The sequence below is a fragment of the Oncorhynchus clarkii genome, chromosome 13, assembly GCF_045791955.1.
Source record: "Oncorhynchus clarkii lewisi isolate Uvic-CL-2024 chromosome 13, UVic_Ocla_1.0, whole genome shotgun sequence".
Taxonomy (NCBI): domain Eukaryota; kingdom Metazoa; phylum Chordata; class Actinopteri; order Salmoniformes; family Salmonidae; genus Oncorhynchus; species Oncorhynchus clarkii.
This window is the reverse complement of record NC_092159.1, coordinates 2,899,588-2,912,156: the sequence shown is the minus strand read 5'-3', so window position 1 is coordinate 2,912,156 and position 12,569 is coordinate 2,899,588. Positions and strand designations below refer to the sequence as shown.

Genomic DNA, 12,569 nt, shown 5'->3' with positions numbered 1-12,569 from the left:
TCCGTTTTGCCATTTTTGATGGGTATCTGAAAGTTAATTTTACTGTGATGCTGACGACTGCTGTGCCAATAAATATTGAAATGAAGCAGCCTACTGCTCGGTGCGTCACCTTTGCATTGTGGGAAATGTAGTATTGGTGCGTGTAAAAGATCTGCGGGCTGCCGGCTTGCTGCGGGCCGGTTCTAATAATAAATCAAGATCATCCCAGGGGCCGTAAAAAACCTTCTTGCGGGCCGGATGTGGCCCGCGGGCCTTGACTCTGACATATGTGAGTTAGAGGAATACCACCTGTCAGACAGAGACTAGTTAGGGGAATACCTCCTGTCAGACAGAGACTAGTTAGGGGAATACCTCCTGTCAGACAGAGACTAGTTAGAGGAATACCACCTGTCAGACAGACTAGTTAGAGGAATACCACCTGTCAGACAGACTAGTTAGAGGAACACCACCTGTCAGACAGAGACTAGTTAGAGGAACACCACCTGTCAGACAGAGACTAGTTAGAGGAATACCACCTGTCAGACAGAGACTAGTTAGAGGAACACCACCTGTCAGACAGAGACTAGTTAGAGGAACACCACCTGTCCTCCCCTCTGCAGGGACTTCTCCTGGTCCCCAGGTGATGACATCATAGCGGTGTGTGTGTGTGTGTGTGTGTGTGTATTAATCCCCTCCTCCCCTCTGCAGGGACTTCTCCTGGTCCCCAGGTGATGACATCATAGCGGTGTGTGCGTGTGTGTGTATTAATCCCCTCCTCCCCTCTGCAGGGACTTCTCCTGGTCCCCAGGTGATGACATCATAGCGGTGTGTGCGTGTGTGTGTGTATTAATCCCCTCCTCCCCTCTGCAGGGACTTCTCCTGGTCCCCAGGTGATGACATCATAGCGGTGTGTGTGTGTGTGTGTGTGTGTGTATTAATCCCCTCCTCCCCTCTGCAGGGACTTCTCCTGGTCCCCAGGTGATAACATCATAGCGTTCTGGGTCCCCGAGGACAAAGACATCCCAGCCAGAGTGACTCTGATGCAGCTTCCCTCCAGACAGGAGATCAGAGTCAGGAACCTCTTCAACGTGGTGGACTGTAAACTCCACTGGCAGAGACAGGGAGACTACCTCTGTGTCAAGGTGGACCGGACACCTAAAGGAACTCAGGTTAGTGAAGGGGGAGGAGACAGGGAGACTACCTCTGTGTCAAGGTGGACCGGACACCTAAAGGAACTCAGGTTAGTGAAGGAGAACAGAGGGAGGGTGAAGGGGGGAGGAGACAGGGAGACTACCTCTGTGTCAAGGTGGACCGGACACCTAAAGGAACTCAGGTTAGTGAAGGGGGAGGAGACAGGGAGACTACCTCTGTGTCAAGGTGGACCGGACACCTAAAGGAACTCAGGTTAGTGAAGGGGGGAGGAGACAGGGAGACTACCTCTGTGTCAAGGTGGACCGGACACCTAAAGGAACTCAGGTTAGTGAAGGAGAACAGAGGGAGGGTGAAGGGGGAGTAGACAGGGAGACTACCTCTGTGTCAAGGTGGACCGGACACCTAAAGGAACTCAGGTTAGTGAAGGAGAACAGAGGGAGGGTGAAGGGGGAGTAGACAGGGAGACTACCTCTGTGTCAAGGTGGACCGGACACCTAAAGGAACTCAGGTTAGTGAAGGAGAACAGAGGGAGGGTGAAGGGGGGAGGAGACAGGGAGACTACCTCTGTGTCAAGGTGGACCGGACACCTAAAGGAACTCAGGTTAGTGAAGGAGAACAGAGGGAGGGTGAAGGGGGAGGAGACAGGGAGACTACCTCTGTGTCAAGGTGGACCGGACACCTAAAGGAACTCAGGTTAGTGAAGGAGAACAGAGGGAGGGTGAAGGGGGAGTAGACAGGGAGACTACCTCTGTGTCAAGGTGGACCGGACACCTAAAGGAACTCAGGTTAGTGAAGGAGAACAGAGGGAGGGTGAAGGGGGGAGTAGACAGGGAGACTACCTCTGTGTCAAGGTGGACCGGACACCTAAAGGAACTCAGGTTAGTGAAGGAGAACAGAGGGAGGGTGAAGGGGGGAGGAGACAGGGAGACTACCTCTGTGTCAAGGTGGACCGGACACCTAAAGGAACTCAGGTTAGTGAAGGGGGAGGAGAACAGAGGGAGGGTGAAGGGGGGAGGAGAACAGAGGGAGTGTGAAGGGGGAGGAGAACAGAGGGAGGGTGAAGGGGGGAGGAGAACAGAGGGAGGGTGAAGGGGGGAGGAGAACAGAGGGAGGGTGAAGGGGGGAGGAGAACAGAGGGAGGGTGAAGGGGGAGTAGACAGGGAGACTACCTCTGTGTCAAGGTGGACCGGACACCTAAAGGAACTCAGGTTAGTGAAGGAGAACAGAGGGAGGGTGAAGGGGGTAGGAGAACAGAGGGAGGGTGAAGGGGGTAGGAGAACAGAGGGAGGGTGAAGGGGGTAGGAGAACAGAGGGAGGGTGAAGGGGGGAGGAGAACAGAGGGAGGGTGAAGGGGGGAGGAGAACAGAGGGAGGGTGAAGGGGGGAGGAGAACAGAGGGAGGGTGAAGGGGGAGGAGAACAGAGGGAGGGTGAAGGGGGGAGGAGAACAGAGGGAGGGTGAAGGGGGAGGGTAAATGGGACTGCTTTGATGTTAAACCTCATTTACAAGTTTCCTTTCTCTCTCTGTCCTCATCCTCTATCATTCCCCTCTCCTCTTCTGTCATCTCCTCCATCATTCTCTGTCCTCTCCTATCCTCTCGTTCTCTCCTCCTGTCTGTCCTCTCCTCTCGTTCTCTCCTCCTGTCTGTCCTCTCCTCTCGTTCTCTCCTCCTGTCTGTCCTCTCCTCTCGTTCTCTCCTCCTGTCTGTCCTCTCTGTCATCTCCTCCATCATTCTCTCTCCTCTGTCATCTCCTATCTGTCATCCTCCTATCCTCTCGTTCTCTCCTCCATTTTCTCTCCTCTCTGTCATCTCCTCCATCATTCTCTCTCCTCTCCTCTCGTTCTCTCAGGGTGTGGTGACCAACTTTGAGATCTTCAGGATGAGAGAGAAGCAGGTTCCTGTTGACGTGGTGGAGATGAAGGGAGACCCGGAATCTAAAACTGGTAACGCACACCCCCCGCTCTGACAAGATGGACAGAACCCCCTCCCCCCCACTCTGACAAGATGGATAGAACCCCCCCCCCCCACTCTGACAAGATGGACAGAAACCCCCCCCCCCACTCTGATTAGATGGACAGAACCCCCTCCCCCTCACCCTGACAAGATGGACATAACCCCCCCCCCCCCCACCCCCCACTCTGACAAGATGGACAGAACCCCCCCCCCCCCCCCACTCTGACAAGATGGACAGAAGCCCCCCCCGCTCTGACAAGACTGACAGAAACCCCCCCACTGATAATGTACAGTAACACCACCAGGTGCAGTAACACCACCAGGTGCAGTAACACAACCAGGTGCAGTAACACCACCAGGTATAGTAACACCACTAGGTGCAGTAACACCACTAGGTAACACCACTAGGTGCAGTAACACCACTAGGTACAGTAACACAACCAGGTATAGTAACACCACTAGGTGCAGTAACACCACCAGGTGCAGTAACACCACCAGGTGCAGTAACACCACCAGGTGCAGTAACACCACCAGGTAACACCACTAGGTGCAGTAACGCCACTAGGTACAGTAACACCACCAGGTGCAGTAACACCACCAGGTGCAGTAACACTACCAGGTGCAGTAACACCACCAGGTGCAGTAACACCACCAGGTGCAGTAACACCACCAGGTAACACCACCAGGTGCAGTAACACTACCAGGTGCAGTAACACCACCAGGTATAATAACACCAGTGTTGTCTTCCCCTAGCGGAGAGCATCATAGCGTTTGCGTGGGAGCCCAACGGCAGTAAGTTTGCTGTCCTGCACGGTGAATCTCCCAGAATCAACGCCTCGTTCTACCACGTCAAGAACAACGGGAAGATAGAACTCATCAGTGAGTACAACCTTTACCTGAGAATATCTCATGAATCTATAATGTCTATAAGGATGTCTCCTCTCCTTCCCCCCTCTCTCTCAGTCCAACCTTTACCTGAGAATATCTCATGACTCTGTAATGTCTATAAGGATCGTTATTCCGTCTCTACTGTTGTCAGATGTCGTATTCAGTCCTTTGGCAAACAACAGTCTGTTACTGTAACATTCTCTCCTCCCCCTCTCCTCCCCCCTACTCTCTCCTCCCCCCTCCCCCTCTCCTCCCCCCTACTCTCCTCTCCCCCCCTTCTCTCCTCTCTCCTCCTTCTCTCCTCTCTCCTCCTTCTCTCCTCTCCTCCCCCTTCTCTCTCCTCTCCCTCTTGTCTCTCCTCTCCTCCCCCCTTGTCTCTCCTCTCCTCCCCCTCTCCTCTCTCCCCTCCCCCTCTCTTCCCCCCTCCCCCTCTCTTCCCCCCCTTCTCTCTCCTCCCCCTTCTCTCCTCTCTCCTCCCCCCCTCTCTCTCCTCCCCTCTCTCTCCTCTCTCCTCTCCCCCCTTCTCTCTACTCTCCTCTCCCCCCTTCTCTCTCCAGAGATGTTTGACAAGCAGCAGGCCAACAGCATCTTCTGGAGTCCTCAGGGACAGTTCATGGTGCTGGCTGGACTCAGGAGGTACAAGACCTGTGTGTGTGTGTGTGTGTGTGTGTGTGTGTGAGAGAGAGAGAGAGATCTCCCCTCCTGTGTTAACCCTGTCCTCTCCTCCAGTATGAACGGGGCCCTGTGTTAACTCTCTCCTCCTGTATGAACGGGGCCCTGTGTTAACTCTCTCCTCTCCTCCAGTATGAACGGGGCCCTGTGTTAACTCTCCTCTCCTCCAGTATGAACAGGGCCCTGTGTTAACTCTCTCCTCTCCTCCAGTATGAACGGGGCCCTGTGTTAACTCTCTCCTCTCCTCCAGTATGAACAGGGCCCTGTGTTAACTCTCCTCTCCTCCAGTATGAACGGGGCCCTGTGTTAACTCTCCTCTCCTCCAGTATGAACGGGGCCCTGTGTTAACTCTCCTCTCCTCCAGTATGAACGGGGCCCTGGCGTTTGTGGACACCTCTGACTGCACCATGATGAACATGGTTGAACACTACATGGCCTCTGACGTAGAGTGGGACCCTACGGGACGATACCTGGTGACCTCTGTGTCCTGGTGGAGTCACAAGGTACACCTCACACACACACACACACACCTCACACACACACACACACCTCACAGACACACACACACACATCACACACTTCTGACGTAGAGTGGGACCCTACGGGACGATACCTGGTGACCTCTGTGTCCTGGTGGAGTCACAAGGTACACCTGACACACACAAACTCACCTGATACACACACCTGACACACACACACACACCTGACTCAAACACAGGGAATAAACTCCTACTGTCATGTTTATTTAAATGGAAGATCAACCAAATGAAGGTTGGTTTGTACCGCAATAATTAACCAATGATATCAGGCCACTCTTGGCCGTGATTACAGACACCTGTGTCTTTTGACACGACATTGACGAGGCATCCCGCAGTGTTTGTGATTATACCCTGATGAAGACCGCTTGGAGCTCCTAGATGGTGATTATACCCTGATGAAGACAGCTTGGAGCTCCTAGAGGGTGATTATACCCTGATGAAGACAGCTTGGAGCTCCTAGAGGGTGATTATACCCTGATGAAGACAGCTTGGAGCTCCTAGAGTGTGATTATACCCTGATGAAGACAGCTTGGAGCTCCTAGAGGGTGATTATACCCTGATGAAGACAGCTTGGAGCTCCTAGAGGGTGATTATACCCTGATGAAGACAGCTTGGAGCTCCTAGAGGGTGATTATACCCTGATGAAGACAGCTTGGAGCTCCTAGAGTGTGCGGCTCTCTTTTATTTTCCAGTTTTCTACTCCGCTAGCCAGCACCTCGTCTTAACAGGTGTTCTACTCCGCTAGCCAGCACCTCGTCTTAACAGGTGTTCTACTCCGCTAGCCAGCACCTCGTCTTAACAGGTGTTCTACTCCGCTAGCCAGCACCTCGTCTAAACAGGTGTTCTACTCCGCTAGCCAGCACCTCGTCGTAACAGATGTTCTACTCCGCTAGCCAGCACCTCGTCTTAACAGGTGTTCTACTCCGCTAGCCAGCACCTCGTCTAAACAGGTGTTCTACTCCGCTAGCCAGCACCTCGTCTTAACAGATGTTCTACTCCGCTAGCTAGCACCTCGTCTAAACAGGTGTTCTACTCCGCTAGCCAGCACCTCGTCTTAACAGATGTTCTACTCCGCTAGCCTGCACCTCGTCTAAACAGGTGTTCTACTCCGCTAGCCAGCACCTCGTCTTAACAGATGTTCTACTCCGCTAGCCTGCACCTCGTCTAAACAGGTGTTCTACTCCGCTAGCCAGCACCTCGTCTTAACGGATGTTCTACTCCGCTAGCCAGCACCTCGTGTTAACAGGTGTTCTACTCCGCTAGCCAGCACCTCGTCTTAACAGGTGTTCTACTCCGCTAGCCAGCACCTCGTCTTAACAGGTGTTCTACTCCGCTAGCCAGCACCTCGTCTTAACAGGTGTTCTACTCCGCTAGCCAGCACCTCGTCTTAACAGGTGTTCTACTCCGCTAGCCAGCACCTCGTCTAAACAGGTGTTCTACTCCGCTAGCCAGCACCTCGTCTAAACAGGTGTTCTACTCCGCTAGCCTGCACCTCGTCTTAACAGATGTTCTACTCCGCTAGCTTGCACCTCGTCTAAACAGGTGTTCTACTCCGCTAGCCAGCACCTCGTCTTAACAGGTGTTCTACTCCGCTAGCCAGCACCTCGTCGTAACAGATGTTCTACTCCGCTAGCCAGCACCTCGTCTTAACAGGTGTTCTACTCCGCTAGCCTGCACCTCGTCTAAACAGGTGTTCTACTCCGCTAGCCAGCACCTCGTCTTAACAGGTGTTCTACTCCGCTAGCCAGCACCTCGTCTAAACAGGTGTTCTACTCCGCTAGCCAGCACCTCGTCTTAACAGATGTTCTACTCCGCTAGCCTGCACCTCGTCTAAACAGGTGTTCTACTCCGCTAGCCAGCACCTCGTCTTAACAGATGTTCTACTCCGCTAGCCTGCACCTCGTCTAAACAGGTGTTCTACTCCGCTAGCCAGCACCTCGTCTTAACAGATGTTCTACTCCGCTAGCCAGCACCTCGTGTTAACAGGTGTTCTACTCCGCTAGCCAGCACCTCGTCTTAACAGGTGTTCTACTCCGCTAGCCAGCACCTCGTCTAAACAGGTGTTCTACTCCGCTAGCCAGCACCTCGTCTTAACAGGTGTTCTACTCCGCTAGCCAGCACCTCGTCTTAACAGGTGTTCTACTCCGCTAGCCAGCACCTCGTCTTAACAGGTGTTCTACTCCGCTAGCCAGCACCTCGTCTAAACAGGTGTTCTACTCCGCTAGCCTGCACCTCGTCTTAACAGATGTTCTACTCCGCTAGCCTGCACCTCGTCTAAACAGGTGTTCTACTCCGCTAGCCAGCACCTCGTCTTAACAGGTGTTCTACTCCGCTAGCCAGCACCTCGTCTTAACAGGTGTTCTACTCCGCTAGCCAGCACCTCGTCGTAACAGATGTTCTACTCCGCTAGCCAGCACCTCGTCTTAACAGGTGTTCTACTCCGCTAGCCTGCACCTCGTCTAAACAGATGTTCTACTCCGCTAGCCAGCACCTCGTCTTAACAGGTGTTCTACTCCGCTAGCCAGCACCTCGTCTTAACAGGTGTTCTACTCCGCTAGCCAGCACCTCGTCTAAACAGGTGTGCGTTTCTTTTTCTTCTAGATTGGTTTGTATCACAACACACAGACACAACTTCAGAAAAATCCCTTCTCCTTTTCTGCTCGTGTACTTTGTTCTTCTCAACAATCGGGGAGAAAAAAGTGTTTTTATCTGAGCCATACCAAGTGTGTTTTTAAAAAGGGGGTTGTCTCTCCCGTCAGGTGGACAATGCCTATTGGCTGTGGACCTTCCAGGGGCGTCTCCTCCAGAAGAACAACAAGGATCGTTTCTGTCAGCTACTCTGGAGACCTCGGCCTTCTACCCTGCTCACACAGGACTCCATCAAGGTAGGTACCTCGGCCTGCTACTCTGCTCACACAAGACTCCATCAAGGTAGGTACCTCGGCCTGCTACCCTGCTCACACAGGACTCCATCAAGGTAGGTACCTCGACCTGCTACCCTGCTCACACAGGACACCATCAAGGTAGGTACTGGAGACCTCGGCCTGCTACCCTGCTAACACAGGACTCCATCAAGGTAGGTACCGGAGGCCTGCTACCCTGCTCACACAGGACTCCATCAAGGTAGGTACTGGAGACCTCGGCCTGCTACCCTGCTCACACAGGACTCTATCAAGGTAGGTACCTCGACCTGCTACCCTGCTCACACAGGACTCCATCAAGGTAGGTACCTCGGCCTGCTACCCTGCTCACACAGGACTCCATCAAGGTAGGTACTCTGGAGACCTCGGCCTACTACCCTGCTCACACAGGACTCCATCAAGGTAGGTACCGAAGGCCTGCTACCCTATGTATAACATGGGCTTAGCCGGGACCCTTTGGTTTGACAGTCTTGTTGCTACTATAACATGGGCTTAGCCGGGACCCTGACAGTCTTGTTGCTACGTATAACGTGTTTTTCTTCTTGTGTTTTGACCCGTTACCCAGGTGATCAAGAAGGACCTGAAGAAGTACTCTAAGATCTTTGAGCAGAAGGATCGTCTGAGCCAGTCGAAGGCCTCCAGGGAGCTGGTGGACAAGAGGAGGAGCATGATGGAGGACTACCGTACCTACCGAGAGGCTGCCCTGCAGCAGCACCACGAACAGAAGACCGCCCGCCTGCAGCTCCGAGGAGGTACGTAGATAAACCCCCCCCCCCTCACCGTCTTAACGTCTCCATCTATGGCGGCCCAGACTCTTCCGTCCAACTGCCTCACGCTACAGAAACAGGGAGATGGGCTGTTCAGGCTTGGGACCAGGCTTACTAAACGTGACCCCTGACCTCTCTCTGTCTCTAGGAGTGGACACTGACGAGCTGGACAGTAACACAGATGACTGGGAGGAGGAGACCATTGAGTTTTTTATCAACGAAGAAATCATTCCCCTCGGAGAGTAGTCCCCTACGCAGGTAACACCCACACGCACTACTACACACACACACACACACACACACTACCTACACACACACACTACTACACACATCATTCCCCTCGGAGAGTAGTCCCCTACGCAGGTACCACCCACACACACTACTACTACACACACACACACTACCTACACACACACACACACACACACACTACTACACACACACACACACACTACTACACACACACACCCACACACTACTACTACACACACACACACACTCTACCTACACACACTACTACACACACACACTACCTACACACACACTACTACTACACACACACACACACACACACACACTCTACCTACACACACACACTACTACACACATCATTCCCCTCGGAGAGTAGTCCCCTACGCAGGTACCACCCACACACACTACTACTACACACACACACACTACCTACACACACACACACACACACTACTACACACACACACACACACACTACTACACACACACACCCACACACTACTACTACACACACACACACACTCTACCTACACACACTACTACACACACACACTACCTACACACACACTACTACTACACACACACACACACACACACACACTACTACTACTACACACACACACACACACACTCTACCTACACACACACTACTACTACACACACCCACACACACTACTACACACACACACACACACACACTACCTACACATACTCACTACACACACACTACTACTACACACACACACACACTACCTACTACTACTACACACACACACACACTACCTACTACTACTACTACACACACACACACACACTACCTACTACTACACACACACACACTACCTACACACTACCTACTACTACACACACACACACACACTACCTACACACACACTACTACCCACACACTCACTACACACACTACTACTACTACACACACACACACACACACACACACTACTACCCACACACACACTACCTACACACACACTCTACCTACACACACACTACTACCCACACACACACACACTACCTACACACACACTACTACTACACACACACACACACACACTACCTACACACACACTACTACTACACACACACACTACCTACACACACACTACTACTACTACACACACACACACACACACTACCTACACACACACTACTACTACACACACACACACACACACTACCTACACACACACTAACTGGCTGTGGTTTTGACGGTCTCTCCCTCCTTTCTCTCCAGGTCCATTTTTGCGTGGGGACTAGAGGGAGGGGGGGGCGTTGCCTTGTCGACTGGAGGAGGGAAAACTACGCTGAGAATCTTGGGAGTCGCCAGAGTTCCACCATTCTCTCTTTGTGACATCATCAAAGCGTGCCTTGTGGTATAGCGACTACAGCAAGCTAACAACTGAGGGAGGAGGGAGGAAACCAACTTTTAAACTCTTTAAATTTCATCACCGTGGTCTTTTTCTGGCACTTTTTGAAATAGAACAATACTGTCGTTTTTTTTTCTTTTCTCATAATCGATCCTCGCTCACTCACTTTCTATCCTTCTTATCTTGACTACACACCCAGTCTTTAACCGTCATTACCGTGGCAACGGTCACACCTTACCATAAAGAGACGGAGACCGTTGCACCATCACCGGGAGGGATGACGTGGCAGTGTGTGTGTGAGGCTAGAGAGAGTGTTCTCCTCATGACCAAACGTTCAAGGCTGTGTTGTAGTAGTAGTATGTTGAAGTGGCAGTATCCTCCTCCGTTTAGACTACCTGACGTTGTTGTTGTTGTTATCATACTAGACCACAACTATCACATGATCTTCGACGTCAATAAAGATAAACGTCATTCAAATCATCCACTCTTGTCTGTGGTTTTTACATGTTGCTTAATAAGGTTGTTTTTATATATTTATTCATGTGTTGAAAGTGTTTAATATTTTCTCTATTTAGCCAGACGTTCTCATACCAGAGTGACGTAGTGCAGGCAGTGTCTTCAACTATGGTGCATCGTACCGTTCATTACCAGGCAGTGTCTTCAACTAAGGTGCATCATTACCAGGCAGTGCCTTCAACTAAGGTGCATCATTACCAGGCAGTGTCTTCAACTATGGTGCATCGTACCGTTCATTACCAGGCAGTGTCTTCAACTAAGGTGCATCATTACCAGGCAGTGTCTTCAACTAAGGTGCATCATTACCAGGCAGTGCCTTCAACTATGGTGCATCGTACCGTTCATTACCAGGCAGTGTCTTCAACTAAGGTGCATCATTACCAGGCAGTGCCTTCAACTATGGTGCATCGTACCGTTCATTACCAGGCAGTGTCTTCAACTAAGGTGCATCATTACCAGGCAGTGCCTTCAACTAAGGTGCATCATTACCAGGCAGTGCCTTCAACTATGGTGCATCATTACCAGGCAGTGCCTTCAACTATGGTGCATCGTACCGTTCATTACCAGGCAGTGTCTTCAACTAAGGTGCATCATTACCAGGCAGTGCCTTCAACTAAGGTGCATCATTACCAGGCAGTGCCTTCAACTATGGTGCATCATTACCAGGCAGTGCCTTCAACTATGGTGCATCGTACCGTTCATTACCAGGCAGTGTCTTCAACTAAGGTGCATCATTACCAGGCAGTGCCTTCAACTATGGTGCATCGTACCGTTCATTACCAGGCAGTGTCTTCAACTAAGGTGCATCATTACCAGGCAGTGTCTTCAACTATGGTGCATCGTACCGTTCATTACCAGGCAGTGTCTTCAACTAAGGTGCATCATTACCAGGCAGTGCCTTCAACTATGGTTCATTAACAGGCAGCGCAACTATGGTGCATAAACTGGTGTCCTGTCTTCACGGTAAATTGTTTGTGTTCCTCATCAATCTTCACACAATACCCCATAATGACAAAGTAAAAATAGATTTAGAAAGCGTCACCTGTTTCATATTAGCTCCCTGTACGTTGAGAACGCTTGTTCTGCGTCTGCGCACTCACTTTTCACTGTTACTTGATTTGAGTGGTGGTTAGAGCGTCACGAGGTATTTGGTTCTCTGTCCGTTCTCTCTTTGCTGTATAGTCCGTTGCGTTTTCTTATTGCGGCACGCCCTCGCAATGTCCTATCATCCCACATGCATCACACTTTTCATGTTTGAATTTACAGTCAGACGCTATGTGTTGGCCTTAGCAACGATAACAGTTTATTGGCTGCTTCCCCTTCTTTGAAACCAGCGCATTTCTATGAATGGTTTATCAGGGCGCAACAGGTTTCTCAATGAGTTGCATGTTTGTCCACCGACAACGCGTATGAGTATGGATTTCTGTTTAGCGGCATCAGTTATTTCATTAGCAGCAAAGAAACGTTACATTATTTCACAGTACTCCTCCCATTCCTGATTTGTAGGATAAACTGGTGGTAGCGAACCTATTGTTGCCAAAGCCA

At 51.3% G+C, this 12,569-nt stretch overlaps 1 protein-coding gene across 1 annotated transcript in view; it reads left to right on the top strand.

The window, feature by feature from the left end:
- Nucleotides 1-10,990, top strand: part of LOC139424288 (eukaryotic translation initiation factor 3 subunit B-like) — a 45,608-nt gene extending 34,618 nt beyond the window's left edge. The window contains exons 10-18 of the mRNA XM_071175983.1: nt 938-1,148; nt 2,981-3,074; nt 3,838-3,963; nt 4,530-4,608; nt 5,009-5,147; nt 7,943-8,068; nt 8,670-8,856; nt 9,020-9,129; nt 10,376-10,990. Of these exons, the coding sequence (XP_071032084.1) occupies nt 938-1,148; nt 2,981-3,074; nt 3,838-3,963; nt 4,530-4,608; nt 5,009-5,147; nt 7,943-8,068; nt 8,670-8,856; nt 9,020-9,117 (1,060 nt within the window). The 3' untranslated portion in view covers nt 9,118-9,129; nt 10,376-10,990. The remainder of the gene's footprint in view (nt 1-937; nt 1,149-2,980; nt 3,075-3,837; nt 3,964-4,529; nt 4,609-5,008; nt 5,148-7,942; nt 8,069-8,669; nt 8,857-9,019; nt 9,130-10,375) is intronic.
- Nucleotides 10,991-12,569: the final 1,579 nt, after the last annotated feature.